The sequence below is a fragment of the Narcine bancroftii genome, chromosome 7 (assembly GCF_036971445.1).
Source record: "Narcine bancroftii isolate sNarBan1 chromosome 7, sNarBan1.hap1, whole genome shotgun sequence".
NCBI lineage: Eukaryota > Metazoa > Chordata > Chondrichthyes > Torpediniformes > Narcinidae > Narcine > Narcine bancroftii.
Window position 1 is genome coordinate 184,069,870 of NC_091475.1, and position 18,057 is coordinate 184,087,926.

General features: G+C 36.2%; 1 protein-coding gene across 26 annotated transcripts in view; it reads left to right on the plus strand.

Annotated features, from left to right (window-relative positions):
- The window catches only part of nbeaa (neurobeachin a), a 1,045,297-nt gene that overhangs the window by 862,688 nt on the left and 164,552 nt on the right, over positions 1–18,057 (plus strand). For all 26 annotated transcript variants that reach the window (XM_069891655.1, XM_069891654.1, XM_069891651.1 and 23 more), the window contains 4 exons: positions 7,925–8,042; positions 8,198–8,300; positions 14,243–14,358; positions 16,856–16,968. In XM_069891655.1, the coding sequence (XP_069747756.1) occupies positions 7,925–8,042; positions 8,198–8,300; positions 14,243–14,358; positions 16,856–16,968 (450 nt within the window). The remainder of the gene's footprint in view (positions 1–7,924; positions 8,043–8,197; positions 8,301–14,242; positions 14,359–16,855; positions 16,969–18,057) is intronic.

The window sequence follows — 18,057 nt, forward strand, 5'->3', positions numbered from 1 at the left end:
AGGATCTGCGGCTCCTTCAAGCCATTTGAGAGCACCCAATTTGTCTTGCTACAAGAAACAGGTGGAAAAAAAATCCCTCATTGTTTTCACTGACTTAAGTAAATTCGAAAACAATATATCAATTCAGTGTTACCTGCTATACACCCAGTAATAAAAGGTACTGTTTGGCAATTGGTGTCAGAATGAACCCATAGTGAACCACTAATTAGAAATTAGAAATAAAACATAATTAGATTTTTATTTTAAACACTGTTATAATGGACACTCTTTGCAATATTCAGTGATGTCTTTGTGTTTTTAGTTGTTTGATACCTTAAGCATTTTCAAATTTCAACAACAGCTATATGCAAAGAACCCTGTTATTACATGTTGTTTGTGTTAATATGTTGAACAATGTGATTTGAAATTCATTCTGAGACAGACCATTGGGATCCAGAATATGCTTCCATTCCAGTTCTGTAAATTCAAGCCAATTTTGGATCCAAGGCAAAGGCAAACAGGTGGGAGAGGGTTGACAGGGTAAGCAAAGAATAATTTATGAGATGCTCCTTCCATCATTTACATGAGGCTTCTATGTTCTTCTGGCACATGGGCTAGAGATTCCCAGGAGCCAGTTGGGTGGGGGGTGCATTTTCCGAGGAGGTTTTGAGAATTTTGTGAACCTTTTCTTTAGACTACCTATTAATCTCCTCCCGTGACAGAGCTTTGAGTGGAATATCTAATTTGGGAATCTATTGTCAAGGACATGAACAATGTGGCAGAGCCAACCTGATCATATAATTAAGATCAAAAGCTGCAAGTAACGGCTTGAGAGGGGACACTGACATCAGTTCAGTGATCATGCCAATAGATAAGTAGGATTTGTGGAGATTGTCACCAGTGTCTCTTCTGTGCCCTAAGGTATCTGCCATCCGAGACTCAGAAGCACATAAGGGAGTAATGATCACTGTCATCTGGTAGATCATGAGATTGGAATAGGGTTTGAAGTCTTTTCCACAGAAGACCAAAGTTGTACTGATGCACTGAAGATGATGCTGAATCTCATAGACAATATCTACATTTGCTGAGAGGTGGTTCCCAAGATATGGAGTCTGCGTTATCCAGAGTTTCATCCTAGACCTCTATTGTCAGAAGATAGTGTTGTACAGCAGGGCAGATTGATGAAGAACCTTTGTTTTGTGAATTTTGATTGCAAGGTCCATCCATTTTTATTCTTCAGTGAATGAATCAAGGATGAATTAAAACTTCCTGAAATAATTTTTATAACCTAACTTATCGTCAAGATGATAATATCTTGACTGTACGCCAAAATTTTGCTTTGAGGTTCATTTTTTAACTTTTGTAAACCTGCATATTTCAGATGTTATTCACTGTGGAATAGAAGAACCAAGTTTGAATAGTTGGTTAAATAACCAAGTGAAAATAAAATGTTTTAGTTAAATAAAACAAAGCTCCGTCATCAAACTTAGTTAAGTATGTGCATATATTTACCATTCTTAAAAATTCATTTTGAGATTTTGATTTAGTTGTATGTTGGTTAAAAGAATTGACTAGAAACAAACACACTCTCTTTGTGCTGACATAGAATTATTTTTGAATGTCCACTGCAGTATAAAAAGAGAGAACTTTAATTTTCTTTCCCATGATCCTGGGAGTAGATAGTTAGAAAAGCCTTGAAGGCTAATAGGAGGCACAATGTCACAAACATTTTGCTGCTCAGTAGCTTGATGTACTCATTTGCTGATACGAAAAGACGAGAATCAGAAATTGGGTTTGTGTTTTTAGCTTCTTGCAGACTTGCAGGCATACTAAGCCAGCCAGTGGGTCATTAACCCTAGAGAAAACAGCTTGCATTAATATGCTCTAATCCTGTATAATTAGTCAAATTACTGCACGCCGACCAGCTTGTCATGTGTTGTCAGATTGGTGTGCACACTGGGATGGCTTGGTCCCCTTGGAATGCCACTGGGTAGGGAAGCCACTTGGTTTAACAATGGTGATCTGAAGTAGGAAGAAATAAGTAAATCTTTCAACTGTTAAAAGATGAATGGTTAAAACATGATTGAATAAATAGGAATTCACAAAACGGAAATAGGAAAGCTGCTGCTCCGTTCTCTGCCATCTCTAACAAAACTAGTATTTGACACATGGTTTTAGGATTAATGACAATAAAAAAGATTTAAGCTATATAATTACAAGAGGATAAAATACAAATTATCTAATAGACTAAATACAGATTATCAGCTGCCAAGTGTCCTTCTATGGGACCTGCTTCAATACAAAAGGGCATTATTAGCATAAATTTACAAGAACCCTTGTTCCAACAGCATGGAGAAAATGTGTATTACGTTTGCATTAGCACAGAATTGCTTGTTGTGCTTTTGGCAATGACAGATAAGTCAGTGTAATTCCATATTATGGTGGAAATGATGCTCCAAATTGTGAATGCATCCTGAAGGTGTCACTGACAATAATCTTCAAAGCGTACACTGGGAAACAGGGCTATATGTTTTGTGGATGATATACTGCAATGACAGGAAGAATTATATGACTGAAGACAAATCTGTAACATGTTATTAAGCAATTTCACGTGAATAACAGGATAAAAGGATAATGGATGAGGGTGTCATTATTACCTTCACCTAGTGGGAAAGCAAAGCAAAGGTAGAGAGACAAGATTAATTGGGGGATGGTGCAGCATTCATTGCTCATGAGCTCTTTGTGCAGCAAACTGGAGCTTTCCTGAAATTCCAGTCCTTTAAATGCTCAGAGCCACATTTAACACACTTGGCAGAATGAGTTGAAAACTGACACGGCGTGTTTCAGTTGCCTCACAGCTCAAATCCACTAAGTCCCTAAGCATCCCTATCACATCTCATGTATACTAAAGAATAAAATGTGCAGGCAACTAGCAAGATTTCTTCACAGCAGCTGTTGTTTTACAAGATTTTCGATAAGCCTTTCTCACCCCCTACAGAATATATGAATTTATGAGTATAAAACAATAAGAGCAGATATTATTGAAACATTCTGAGGGGGCTTTGTAGGGTAGATCTTGTGAGCCAGTGGCTCCATAACTAGGGAACATCATCAGACAGTGAGTCATTTGCAAGATTGAGCTGAGGAGCAATTTTACCTCCCAGAGGGTTGTAAATCTTTTGAATTCTCTATTTTAGAGAGCTATGGATGTTGCATCATGAAGCATATTTAATTGTGAGAAAGCAAGAATTTTGGATTATGAAGAATCAAGGTTATGGACATTGGGCAGGGAAATGGGGTTGATGCCAAAGGTCGGATCTTATTGATTGGCAGAAGAAGCTAACAGGGTCACTCTGCCTCCTCTTACTCTTGTGTTCATACAGGTGCTACAAAAGTGCACATTTTTCTGAATAAGCGCAAGTATAATTTCACACAATGAAGCATAATAATTCAATTCAAAAGCTGCTTTGTAAATAGTGAACCATTTTAACATTGCAAGGAAAATAAATGATAAGTTAATTGAATTCTTAGAATACCAAAACAAAATTAACCCCATTCTTTTTATCATTATTCAGAATTTGATGAATTTGCCAAATATTTCTACAATTTTTTTTTATTTTAGTGTTTGTATTTTTAAATTTACAGTTATTTTTCTGACTGCAAAGTTGTACTTAATTTCTGGTTCGTGTAGCATCTATTTTAAACAGTTTTAAAGGAAAATTTTATCAGGTTACCGTTGGAATAAATACAGAACTTAGCTAAATGTCATCATTCTAATAGATCCAAAGCACCATTTTAATTTTTATTCTCTGGACTAAAGTATGTGCCAGTTCAATAATACTGAATATACAAAGAGGTCTGGGTTATCATTAAGTGACATGAGAATTTTACGACGTTATATCACATATCAGTATTGAATTTTTTTTCACAATTTCAGGGAAATCAAGAATCTATATGGAATATGTATATCTGTGCTTATTTTGATTGTAATATATCATGCTGGGTTAACAAAAGATGATATTTCCTCAAGAATTGTCATTTGATCCACTTTAACTATTGACTGGTCTGAAATTAGCACAGGCAACAAATCATTAAGGAAGAGTTTCAAGCTTTATATAAGAATCATTACAGTTCCCTATTTTGCTCCCCTTTCTGCTTTAATTCTTCGAACAAGTATTTTGACTAGCATCTCAATCCCATCACATGACTAAGTCTCTGCACTATCAAATGTCTCCTTGATTACTCCCATTTAAAAGCACCATCACTTCCAATTATTGCAGGAGTATCCTTAAGCCCACTGCTCTGCACAACATGTGGCAGCTTCTGCGTATTCTGATTTTTCAGCTTTGTTGCTAAAAATTGCTAAAACAACTCTTAAATAAATCATGTACTAATTGGCACCATCATGACCCAGCTCAAGCAGGAACAAAACCCTCCAATCTTGAGTTACAGAGATATCAATGTTAGAATTGATTCCCTTCAACCTCATCTTCATTTTAATCTAGGTCTCTGGACCAATTATGCAATCTTTGTATCCAGGTTTGTATTTTAGCCTCTGTTGTATTTCATCTTGTCCAGCTATGATCATTGCCTCTGCTCTGTTTAGCTTTCTTCAAGCTTGGACTGACCTGGTTCTGGAAGGAAACGATGAAGGGGTGTGAAATTTTTATGGAGTAGATAAATGATTAGTCTGATTCTTTAGACTAGAATGTGTCTTTTCATCTGTTGTCAAATTAAATGGCTACATGGAAACAAAGAATTTAGGATTGCAAAACATCTTTCATACCTTTAGCTCACATTGAATGAGTTCTTTTTATGGTAGTAACTGTTGTAATTGGGTAGCTTTTATGTGCCACAAACAGTAATGAGAAAAATGACCATTAGATATCTTAGAAATTATAAATTAAAATTACATTTATTCAGGGTGGCACAGTTAACGTTGCAGTTAGCGCAACACTGTTTCAGCGCCAGTGATTGGGGCAATGGTTCGAATCCCATACTGTCTGTAAGGAATTTTTTATGTTCTTCCCGTGTCTGTGTGGGTTTTCCCCAGAGGCTGTGGTTTCCTCCCACCCTTCGAAACATATCAGGGTGTAGGTCAATTGGTGTAATTGGGCGGCGTAGGTTGATTGGCTGAAAAGACCTGTGACCATACTGTATGTCTAAATCTAAAATTAAAAAATTTAGAACAAAAGACAGTTAAATAAATATGTACTTATATGCCAAATAAAAGTTTTAAAAACAGAGTAGAAATATAAAAGATTGCCAATTTTGTTGCTATCATTATAACATGCTTAAGATCTGAATTAAAATTAAATCTAATAATTAGATTATATATTATATACTATTTGGGAGAGCAAAATATATTGTTTTAAAGCTACACTCATGAGAAATGTGTATACTCAGATGATCTTGCAAAGGCATATTTTTGATTTTTTCCATTGGCTATGATAGATTATCATTTTCAATATTAAGAATCGTGGAATTAAAAGCATTTTAGTTTAGCTGTTGTTATAATAAAAAAAGTTACATTCTATCCAAGTAGAGCAGAAATAAAAAAAATGCAAATTTTGATTAATATCTAAAGTAAAAATAATGTCTTTCACCTCTATATGAAGCAAAGCTGAGAATACAATTGTCGTAGGGCGGATGAGTTCAAATCACTTCAGTAAACTTTAGCAGTATCAAATATCTTTGTGTAATGGAATGAAATGAGATTAATTTTTTAAAGCTAGGCTAAAGGTTGACGTGTGAAAAATTGAGTTAGTTTGCAAAAAAGAAATTTGTTTCTCTTAGTAAAAATTGAGGTCAGGAGGCCAGAACTCGCTTGGTCCTAGATGAATGAAATGAATCAAACAACATAGCTACAAGGAATTGTGAACATGTATAATTTAATGATAAAGTTGTATTAATTGTCTTGTAGATGTTTCTAATATAGTTAGTGTTGCATTTCATAATGTTAATAGAATATATGCCCATCTTTTAAATGATTTCCAAATCTGGTAGCTATGTTTTTAAAAAGGCTAAGAAAATATGGTCTTGGCCTTATTGAAGTTGTCCATTTTTGATTTACATTAGCGCCATGTGTTTTTGCTTATATTAAACAGCATGAAACTCATCTGCTAGTAGTATCTTTTAATTACTGTGTGCAAATTTCATCTGTAATTGAAACAAAAAGCTTTTCAGCCATCTTCTCAAACCATCCTGACAAGCTGAAACCTGAATGTTATTTTCTGGTGCTGGGATTAGATTGAGGCTGAAGTCTCCAGCTGGCAGGCCTGTCTATGACTGGAGGCGGCCTGTCCCCAGTGCTTGTCATTTCCTGACATGCCTGACAGGACAAGGAGAGCCGTCCCAGACAGATTCATTAGATGGCATTTTCTACAGCTGGGCTAAAAACAGGGCTGCACTTCATCATGGTAACTACGAACAAACTCTGCAAAGCCCCTTGTTGGTTTTAACCAAAGCCATGTTGTTTTAACAATTTTCTCTTTGCAATATTTTAAAATCTTTTGACATGTTTTCCTTATAATATTCCCCTGAAACTCATGCCTTATACAGTGCATTGACATTGATTCTAAATCCAAGCTGCTGCTGTCGTTGAGACCATTGTGATGGGATATCGAGTATTTTATTCATTCATGAGATGGTGGAGTTTACCTTTCACCTTATTGTTGACTGCCATTTCTTTAGTTCATGGTCTCTATGACAACTGTTTAAATTGGGATGAGTAACTGTCATCTGGGGTATTACTGAGAGAAAAGTGTTAGTGAGCATAAAGTCCCATAGATAGAGCATTTCAACATAATCCAATTTTAATTGAGCTCAAGAGACTTTGATGTGTTGCATAAGGTCAGAAAAGAGCTATTCCAGAGAGAAATTAAACCAGCCGAGCTAGGCTTCAGTACTACGGACTGTCACCATTTTAAATGAGCATTAGCATCAGCCTTAACCTTCCCCTATGGAACATCTCACTTCACTTCCAGCATTTCTCTGCTTTCTACCATATGCGAAGGTTGGGAGACTTTCATCTTTTTTTTAACACCTCCTTGATTAAGTTTGAAAAGCATGAAGCTGACCTGAGATGCATAGAAAACTGTCAATTGGGTCTTTCTTTGCAAGTTAGGGTGGGAAAATAGGGAATGGAAAAGGATTATTTTCACTTGTCAGTTAGAGTCCACTTGATTTTTTTCTCTTCAAAGGCAAACTGCTTTTAACCTGTATCATTGTAACAAATAAGGCTTATTTGGTAACCAAATAACATTAAAAGCCATAGCCATTTGTTTTCTCTTTTAAAAAGGTTTAACGTTTTGAACTAAAAGGCAGCAACAATCTGTTTAAATGGCAAAATGTGTCCTGATTGGTCTTTTGAAAAAGGAATAGGCTCCTTTCATCTTTTTCAATACTTCACTAAATCCGCTGTGGTATTCTCAGAACAACCTTTCTTCAGAGGAAAGAAGGAGACTAAATTTGAATACATTCTCTCATTAACCCTTTCTGAATAGTTTCTTCAAATATTTTAATAAACATATTGATTGACCAATTATTCTGCATTCAGCATCGTTTGACATATCTTAACAGTGAATACGGACCTAATAATTTACTTAAGTAGGTGAATTTGAGCTCTCTGGCGAAATAACAGTGTACCCTGCCTCTTTAGATAGTTCAGCATTGCAAAAAATAACAATTCACTTTTTAGGAAAAGAAAATTGTGTTTGATTGGAAGGATTTGTTTTATTTATTATGAACATTTAAACTTTTAATATGTTCATGTAATTTCAAAATTACAGAAACATGATGTGCCTTTTTGAAATTGTTGTGCATCCTGATAAATATTGTTTATTGCACAAAAGAGAACTTGAACTAATGGAATATTCTCATATTTGCATCTTGAAGTCTGTAGATGGTTTCAATTAAATTAAATTAAGGTATTTTCAAATTTTAGGTCCTTGCTTACACAGAAGGTTTACATGGAAAATGGATGTTCAGCGAAATACGGGCTGTTTTTTCAAGACGTCATCTACTCCAGAACACAGCTTTGGAAGTTTTCATGGCCAACAGAAGTATGCACTGATAGAATTTGATTTTCTGATGGAAACAAAAAAAAATATATATGGACTTAAATACTGCTTTAAAATGATCTGTCCTTTGTGATATAGGTGATTTCTTTGTTGTATCTTTCCTTTTAAAACTCACCTTTTTCTTTTTCAATCTGCAGCTTCTGTAATGTTTAATTTTCCAGACCAAGCTACAGTGAAGAAAGCTGTGTATAGTTTACCTCGTGTTGGAGTTGGCACTAGTTATGGTTTGCCACAGGCCAGGTATTGGATATGGACTTTCATTACTTTATTTCTCAATTTTTCATCTCACATTCAATATTCTGAAGGTATTTTAGCTTAGGAAATGTATAATAATACATAATAAATACATAATATTTCACCAGTAGTTATTTGCAAGGTATTAACTAACTTGCTTATATTTCTAAAATTATTCTTTCATTCAATCTTGCAACATTATTGGAACTTGAAAAATAATCATGAGCCTTCCAAGATTATCTTTCTCTCCAATGACTCATATCCTGCCATGTGTACATATGTAATTGAAAAAAATTATTTTGTCTACTTTAACTTCATAACTTTGTATTCAATGCATTACCAGATGGAGATTCATCCTTGCCTATATATTTGCAACTATGTGTTCGACTTCATATTTGCAATTCAGTTCCATTAAAGTCAAAAGAGTGAAATTTCTGAAGTGGAATATAATGTTCATTGGCTACTACATATGTATATTTTGCACAAGCAACCAAGGACACATCTGGTGTTATCACCAAAGGGAACATGCAGACTGTTTTAGTACTAAGTGGAACAAACCTCTAAATGAACACTGGTCCCTTTCCTTAATCTCTTATTTAAACACCAGCCTTCTAAATTTTTAATCAATACCTTCACAGATGATATATTATTGTATTTTCTGCTACAGTAAACTGTTTCACATCAGATGATTGTATAGATTAAATCAGGTACATTGATGGCTACACAGTACTGGACTAGGAAACCAAAGTTCAAACCCCACCCCAGTAACTGGAATTTAAATTCAGTAAACATTGCAATAAAATTTAAAAACAAAAACTACTCTTAGTAATCTCAAAACTATTAGGTTGTCACATCATTCCATCTAGTTCACTCATGTCCTTTGGAGAGAAATCTGCCATCCATCAATGTTTGCCTATATGTGACTCCAGACCTACAGCAATGAGATTAACCTCTGAAGAGGCCAATGAGAGATAGACAATAAATTCTAGCCTTGCCAGCAATGCTCATGACCTGAATAACAGATTCAATTTAAAATGCACAAAAGTAATGGAGTATTTGTGAAGATTGCCTCATGCTATCATTGGTGGAGCAATCGAATCACAGCAGAGGATAGGCAGAGATTTGACCATGAAATCTAAGAGATATGTTCTGAATTTATATTTAAAAACAAATACTGTATTGCATTTTTTATTTGTTTTCTGCTGCTTTTAGAGATCAGATGAGCATGAATGTGTATATATTATTGATAATGTAACTTTAGAAGTTATATGTGTTTTTCATACAAGTGTAGTGAATCCTCACCATGACCACCAGCCCCCCCACATCTCCATCAGGCACACTGAACTCAAAACGGTCAACCAATTTACCTACCTGGGCTGCACCATTTCATCTGAGGCAAGGATCGACAAAGAGATAGACAACAGACTCGCCAAGGCAAATAGCGCCTTTGGAAGACTACACAAAAGAGTCTGGAAAAAACAACCACCTGAAGAAACACAAAAAGATCAGCGTGTACAGAGCCGTTGTCATACCCACGCTCCTGTTCGGCTCCGAATCATGGGTCCTCTACCGGCATCACCTACGGCTCCTAGAATGCTTCCATCAGCGCTGTCTCCGCTCCATCCTCAACATTCATTGGAATGACTTCATCACCAACATCGAAGTACTCGTGCTGGCAGAGTCTGCAAGCATCGAATCCATGCTGCTGAAGACCCAACTGTGCTGGGTGGGTCACGTCTCCAGAATGGAGGACCATCGCCTTCCCAAGATCGTGTTCTATGGCGAGCTCTCCACTGGCCACCGAGACAGAGGTGCACCAAAGAAGAGGTACAAGGACTGGCTAAAGAAATCTCTTGGTGCCTGCCACATTGACCACCGCCAGTGTGCTGATATCGCCTCCAACCGTGCATCTTGGCGCCTCACAGTTCGGCGGGCAGCAACCTCCTTTGAAGAAGACCGCAGACCCCACCTCACTGACAAAAGACAAAGGAGGAAAAACCCAACACCCAACCCCAACCAACCAATTTTCCCTTGCAACCGCTGCAACCGTGCCTGCTTGTCCCGCATTGGACTTGTAAGTCACCAACGAGCGTGCAGCAGACGTGGACATACCCCTCCATAAATCTTCGTCTGCGAAGCCAAGCCAAAGAAAAGAAAGAAGTGAATCAAATAATAATTAAGTTTATGTGAATGAGTTGAGGTGCATGCTGATCAATGGTTTGGCTACAAGACACAACATGTTAGACTTGTTGACTTTAGTCTTTTTATTAACTCTCCTGTAGTACACTGTATAATAAACAGGGCAATTGCAGATCACACCTTAAGAAAACCTGATAAATGAGAGCAGCTCAAGAATTTTTAACTGCAGTATCTGCACACTGAAATTTGAAAAATAGTAACACATACATTCTGCAGAATGATTCTGACATTTACAAATGGAGTATAAAGTTATTATCGTAAAACAGTGTTTTTCAAACTGTCCCCTTAAACTTACATTGCACCTTAACCAATCCCTACTGCCATAAGTGCTCTGTGATTAGTAAGGAATTGCTTAAGGTGGTACGTGAGTGGGAAGGGAAGGTTGAGAACCATTGCTCTCGACCCAATTGTAACTGAAATATTTTGCTTGAGAAAAATTGTCATTGGCTCATTTCCTTTGGAGTTATGAAACCGTGCACATAACGAGTCAATTAAGTACGATTAAAACAGTGGCATAGGGATTGCTGAAGATAGAATGTGAGTTTAGGGGGGCAGTTTGAAAACCACTGTTGTAAAAGGAGAAAAATGGATGTTTTACGAACCTTCATGTTATTTACTTTGGCACATGAAGTGGTGTTTCTTCTTACTATCACCAACCATTTAGAATTAGGAATAATAGGGAGAGTGCCAAGTAGATATTCACATTTTATTGATACTTGAATGATTATTCATAATAAGAAGCAAAGTTTGTTTACCAAACTCACCTTCCTTTAAAATTCACAAGAATGTAACAACTCCTTTTTTTAGTGATTGCTTCACCCATCAAAGTAATTGTAGTTCACTCCATCTCCCATAAGACACTGTCAATGCATCCTTGGAAGTTGCTGGAATAAATTTGGACTAAATTTTAAATATGCTTCTGGAAGTATTATTTCCTTTCCATAAACAGGGTTAGAATATTTAAGATAAGTATTGATTGAAAATATATACCTTAAAGAGCAAGCAACTTCAAGAACTTCTGTAAATTTAAAAGTTTCATTACACAGTTCGGATCTAATGATTAATCCTATTAACAATGATAAATTTGTAATGGATTCATTTGTAAAATAGCTCCAACTTTTAAATGATTAGTTGACTATGACTGCAATGCAAAACGAGTTAGGCCCAAGAGCCTTTTTTTTATATTGCATAACTCTGAATCAATGATCTATTAAAAAAAATGTAATTTACTTGGTATGATCCAGGACTTAGCTACATTCCAAAGACTAATCTATTCAGTTAGGTGTCAGAAACAGCCTGCAGGTTTAAAGAACAGAAAAAAAAGATAATAAATTAAAGCAACAGGATGCCAGGTACCCCCTTGAGCCTCCTCTATCATCCAGTAAGATCATGGCTGATCTGATCTTGGCTTCAACTTTATTTCCCGCCCTCATTCCATTCCAATCTTGATCCCTAGTACTCTTTATTCCACTGCAATCCAAGAGTGTAACCATCTCAGCCTTGAATGTATTCAATGTCTTAGCCACCACATTTCGCTGGAATGGAAAACTCCAAAGATTCACAAATGAGGGAAGAAATCTTCCCCATCTTAAATGGATAATCCATTAATCTGAAAATGTCTTCAACTTCCAGATATCTCCATCCAAAGGAAACACCCCTCAACTTCTAAACTGGTATAAATTTAGTGTGTGGCAGTTATGAATCAATAGGACTCTTGACATTTAGTGCCTGTTAACAAAAGCAATATTGATTTAAATAAAAAACCTTCAGAAGCACCAAGGAATTTCAAATTATTATTATCCCACCACCAGACACATCTTCCCCTTTCCTCTCCTCTCTGCCTTCCATAGGGACTGCTCCCTCCGTGACTCCCTCGTGAACTCATCCCTCCCCACCAAACGTCCCCCCCCCATTGCACCTTTCCACGTGGCCGCAGGAGGTGCAACAGTTATCCCCACACCTCCCTCACTTTGGTCTGAGGCCCAAGAGGCCTTTCAAGTGAAGCAACACTTCACTTGTGTATCCACGGGATTGATTTACTGCATCCTGTGCTCCCTTTGTGGCCTTCTCTACATTGGAGAGACTGGGTGCAAATTGGGAGATCACTTGGCTGAGCACCTGCACTGCATCTGCGACAGTAACGTAGACCTCCCAGTAGGCAGCCATTTCTATGTCACACTCCCATACTCACATGTCTGTCCATGGCCTTACGCACTGTCCCGCCAAGACCACCCGCAAATTGGGGGAACAGCACCTTATTTTCTGCCTGGGTACTCTCCAGCTAGATGACATTAACATCAACATTTTCTGTTAGCCTGCTTCCTCTTCCCCTCCCCCTTCCCTTCCTCCCTCCCTTCCTTCACCAAGCCATCCCTCCTCCCCTTGATCTCTGCTGTCCCCTTCCTCCTTTCTCCACCTATTACCTCCTGCCTTGTGACCACCCCTTCCCCCCCTCTTTTGTTTTGACCTCTACCGACATATTCCCGTACTTTGATGAAGGCCAAAATGTCGGTGATGTCTTTTTACCTTTGTTATATAAAGGACACTGCTTGACCTGCTGAGTTTCTCCAGTTTTGATTCAATCTAATCACCCCAGACATCAATGAAAGCAACATCTTACTATTTCATTATGCTACTTTATCTCGAAAATGTTTTTTTTTAAGGAGCGCTGGATAACTTACAAATACCATTTTGCATTTTAGCTTGATTTCAATAAAGTCTGAGTCTCAGATGCCAGCAAAAAAAAAATCAATTAAGAAAATCAATTAAGAATTCTTGAAAATTCTCCTGAATATGTTTAAGGCACACCTATTCTTAAGAAATCAACTATTTGGTAACTATTTATTATTATTCAACAATTAATAAATAATTCTAAAATTAATTTTCAAAAATCTACTTTAAGGCTTAGGAATTAATATGTTGAACCGATTAGTCAGTTTTCATAATTATTTCTCACCCAATCCAGTAACATTTTTTCTCTAATCTCATTTTCCATGACAAATTCAAGTATTTGAATAAATTGAGAGTTCTTCAACTTCTCTGTTCATCAGCTTCACTATTGTAAGGTAAAAAACATCATGAGTTGGGACCGGAGAAGGAGTCACCCAGTACTAAGGAGTAACAGGATGCAGGTGTGACCTTGTACGCTCAAGATAAGTGTGGCAATAACAAGATGATGTGCAGCAGACTAACAGAGAAGGATAGCAACAGCTTATTCATTGGACAATGTAATGGTATGATAATTTACTAAGTGCGTGTCCTGAGGTATAAAAAAAACACCACTTGCTGATATCGGGAGAATGCGCCTTCTCCAACTAACACTGTTAGTTGCAAGTGTTACAATCCGGTAATAAAGAACCTTGATTTCGACTCAGTCTGGTGTCTGACTCACTCATTCTCGAACAAAGCAGACCTAACACTATTTAAGATGGAAAAAGTAAATAAATAAAAACAAATATTAACGTTTCATATATATGAAAAGCAGAAGTGCATTCAAATGCAAAAATGTGAATACAGGAGTCACTTTGTATTAGTTTATTAATAAAGCCCTGTGCTGATCTTTAAAGGGAAAAAAAAAGAGAAAGGATAAGATTGAAGGTCAAGTCAGAGACAACAATAACATGCTTTTCCCCTGCAAAAGATAAAAGGTTTGAAATGATGTGGAAATATTTTTGCACATTTTTCACTAAGCAAGGAGAAGATCAAATGTTTAGAATGAATAACAACTTACTTTTTTGTGGCATTGACAGGAGGATGTCATTGGCCAGCCCTCGACAGCTCTTTAAATCCTCCAACATGACACAACGCTGGCAAAGGCGGGAAATTTCAAACTTTGAATACTTGATGTTCCTTAACACTGTGGCAGGTACATTGCAGACATTAATTCCTCTTTATATCTTTATAAATCAAGGTTTGGACTGATAGTTCTACATTTATCCACTCGGAGTCTGCTACAGAGCCATGATGGATACTGAAGTTATCCCGTTAAATTTTATCAGGAGACACATAACCTGCCACTGTGATTGTAGATTAATTTATTGTTACTAAGGTTATTCTGTGGTCTCACTATGCCATTTCTTTGTTGACAGGTTTGTCTAAAACAGAGGCTTTATTAGGGTCTACAAGCCATTTTCAGAGTGTGTCTGGAAATAATAATGAGAAAATGAATTTTTTGTGCTTTGTCACTCAAGGCTAGACAGTAGTTCAAGACTAGCACTGTATTCTGTTCAGTATAACATATTGAGTTGTGGCAGATTAATCGAAAGTAACATAAATATACATGAAAATAGTACATTTTGTTTTGTATCGGAAGGTAAAACAGACAGAACATGTTGTGTGTTTCCATACCACACATTCATTTTCCACTATTTTCTTTTCTGATCTGTGTGTGATTGAAGTTTACACTGAATAATTATGTATAGGTTTGGTTGCAGCATGTGCTGTGCTTATTATTTCCATCTAATTAGATGTAACTTGATCTGCTTACATGGAAAAAAACGTTATTTTTTTTCCCCTAATGACTGGAGATGACAAAATGTTAAGTGTTTGGATGCAGACAAGCAGGAATAACAACCATAAACATATTATACTCAAGTACATTAAAGATATGTTTGATTCTCAATATTTTATCAGTGCCTGTCAATCAATCAGTTGTCTAATTTGTTTCAGAACTAGAATAAAAATTATTTCTTAATATTTGAGGAAATAAACAAATTTAAGCTTAATTGCACAAGTAGATCTGTTAAATCATTATATAGTTTTCTTTGTTTGAAGCTGTTTTTCATGTATACATACTCATAAAGCACCCATATTATCCTTTAAATGGTGAGAAAACAATATGAAACTTCATTGCCATGATATTGTTGAGAACCTATCAGCATTTGTAGTCATTCCCTAGTAGAAGTGATGTCCACATTCAGCTTTGAGCACATCCACTGATTACTGATGTCAATTCTGAAGATGCTGTTGAGATTTAGCTTTCTTTCAGTGAAATTACTGTTCTGTTTTGCATTTTATTCCACTACAAATATGAGAAACATGAATTAATGAAAGCCTGAACTAATTTTATTGTAGCAAACTCTGCAAGTGTATTTTGTTGAATGAGGTCAAAGTGCTCTTCTCATGGCACAGTGAGCTACAAATACTCCCTGGCAAAGTCTGACCTGAAAATACATTTGTTTGTATGTGGATTTCAATTCCCTTAGATAAATATTTCAAAAAATGAATTATTTTAATTATCTTTTATAAATAATTATGATAATTCAGTTTCTACATTTTCATGCATGCTCAAATCTTTATTTAACTATCTATAAAATATTCACTATATTAGAATAAGACATACTTTTTCCTTCCTGGTTTGCTGTCATTAACTCCTCAACCAACGATACCTTTGTGATAGCTGCATACTAGGAGTCCTTTTTGTCCTTTGTGATAGCTGCTAGGAGTCCTTTTTGCATTGATGCTTGACAGCACAGAAACTACTTGTTCTTTGTAGACATGATTTTAAGTACAGTTAGCAGAAAGCCAGGTTGTTTCAGAAGAACGAGACCATTGGAATGTCCTATGATGGGCAAACAATAAATGGCATTATGAAAGATGGCAATGTCAGCTACAGTTTTTGACATACCAGCAGTTTTTATTTGTTCTAAATGAATAAAGATTATTTGAACCTAATGACGTTGCAAACTCTCCTCAAGGATGCATTTTTAAAAAATTTACCTTTTTGAAATTTGATCCAAATTCTATGGGAAGCAGAAAACAAATTTTGGAAAAAAAAATTGAGTTTGTCAGTATACAGTTATAGATCAGTCACTTTAGGGTACTAGTCTTAAAAGTGAGAAAAATATTTTCCATAAGCCTGCTGTGAGGATATTGGTGCTGCATTACAGTTCAGTCCTTTCTCAGGTTTCAGCTGAATACAAATAATTCCTAGTGTGACAGCCATTTATACACAAAGAATGCTCAGAAGAACCAGCCGGTTGGTCCATTTTATAGCTGTGCATTAAGCAGAGAAACTCATAGCAGAGTATGAAAGTAAACGCCCTTAAATGAAAATGATGGATCAGTATAGGAAGTCGTACATAGAAACCTTTACAGTTGGTGAGTTTTTTTTCCCTCTGCATAATCTAATGAGTTCCATAGATTTCTAACATCTAAATGTATTATTGAGTAGTTTTTGCTTTATTAAAGAAATGTTTGTTTGTTTCAGCACATATTTTTACTTAACATAAATATCAATCAATGCATTGATGAGTAATGCAAGGGTTTTGAAAGGTATTTATGCAAAAGTCATGTTTTCAGTTTCCATTCTTGAAGCAAAACATACTTGAAATAAAATTCTTTTTTTCTGTCTTCCTTGCTAGGACGAACGTACAATGACTTAAATCAGTACCCAGTGTTTCCTTGGGTTATTACAAACTATGAGTCTGAAGAGTTGGATCTGACCCTACCAGGCAACTTCCGGGACCTATCAAAGGTATCTTTCAACAGTACCTGTTCTGAAACTACCTTTTTAAACATTTATCCATAGGGGAGAAAGGGGTTCTACATTTCTGCCGCAGATTACTCAAGCTATAAGTTATTGTAAATGATTTTTATAATTAATTTCAACATAGCAGGGGCAAAAAAAGTAAGATTAGTTTGAAAACAAATCATAAATCAACCATTATATACTGGGTGAGTAAAATTATTTTGGTTATTTTAATTTTACTAATGCTATCAAACACATTTATATACTGTATATATCATTGTGACAGAATTATGACATTTATTATTTGCATTCAATCAAAGCCTTTGCTGAGGGAACATGGCAACCCATGGCTAGAAATTGGATTGCATTTGTTGGTGTTAAATGTGATTAAGATTGCAATATTTAAAAATCTGAAGCCACCAGAATAATCATTAAATTGGGGCATCCTCACTCAAATTATTTGCATGATTTGAATGCTTTTAATATAAATCAGTTACACATCTTGAACACGCTACTCATGCTTCTGGGCTTCCTGGGCTAACAGCAAAAGTGACATTGGTGAAGAGATCTATGGAGAGAAAGTCTCTCCATTTGACATGCTTGCTCCATGGAGAGGAGTGAAGCAAAAAGGGTAGAAATCACAGAGGGACTGGGGAAAATTGAGAAACCATTTGTGGGGATGGGAAGGGTGGGCAAGGGTTCAATAGCACATGGACTATGGACCAGCCAAGAAGGGGAACAATATTGGGTCGTGTTGCCCAGGGACAAAATGGCATGATAGAATTGGGATTGAGCAGGGGCTGTGACTTCCTGACGTTAGATAGCTAACATTTTTTATCAGCATAAAATCCAGTTGATTGCTGTATTAAATATACAGATAATCTTGCTTTAAATCCCACAGGTTTCACAACTTAAAACATGATAGCAAAAATGCAAATGAGAGGGCATACGGTATTGTAAAAAAATAGAGAGAAGCGAGAGGATTGGGAGCTTTTAAAAACCAACAGCACACAACAAAAGAAAGCACTAGGATGAAAAAGGATGAAATAGGAAAGTAAGCAAGCCAATAACATAAAAGAGGACACTGGAATTTTT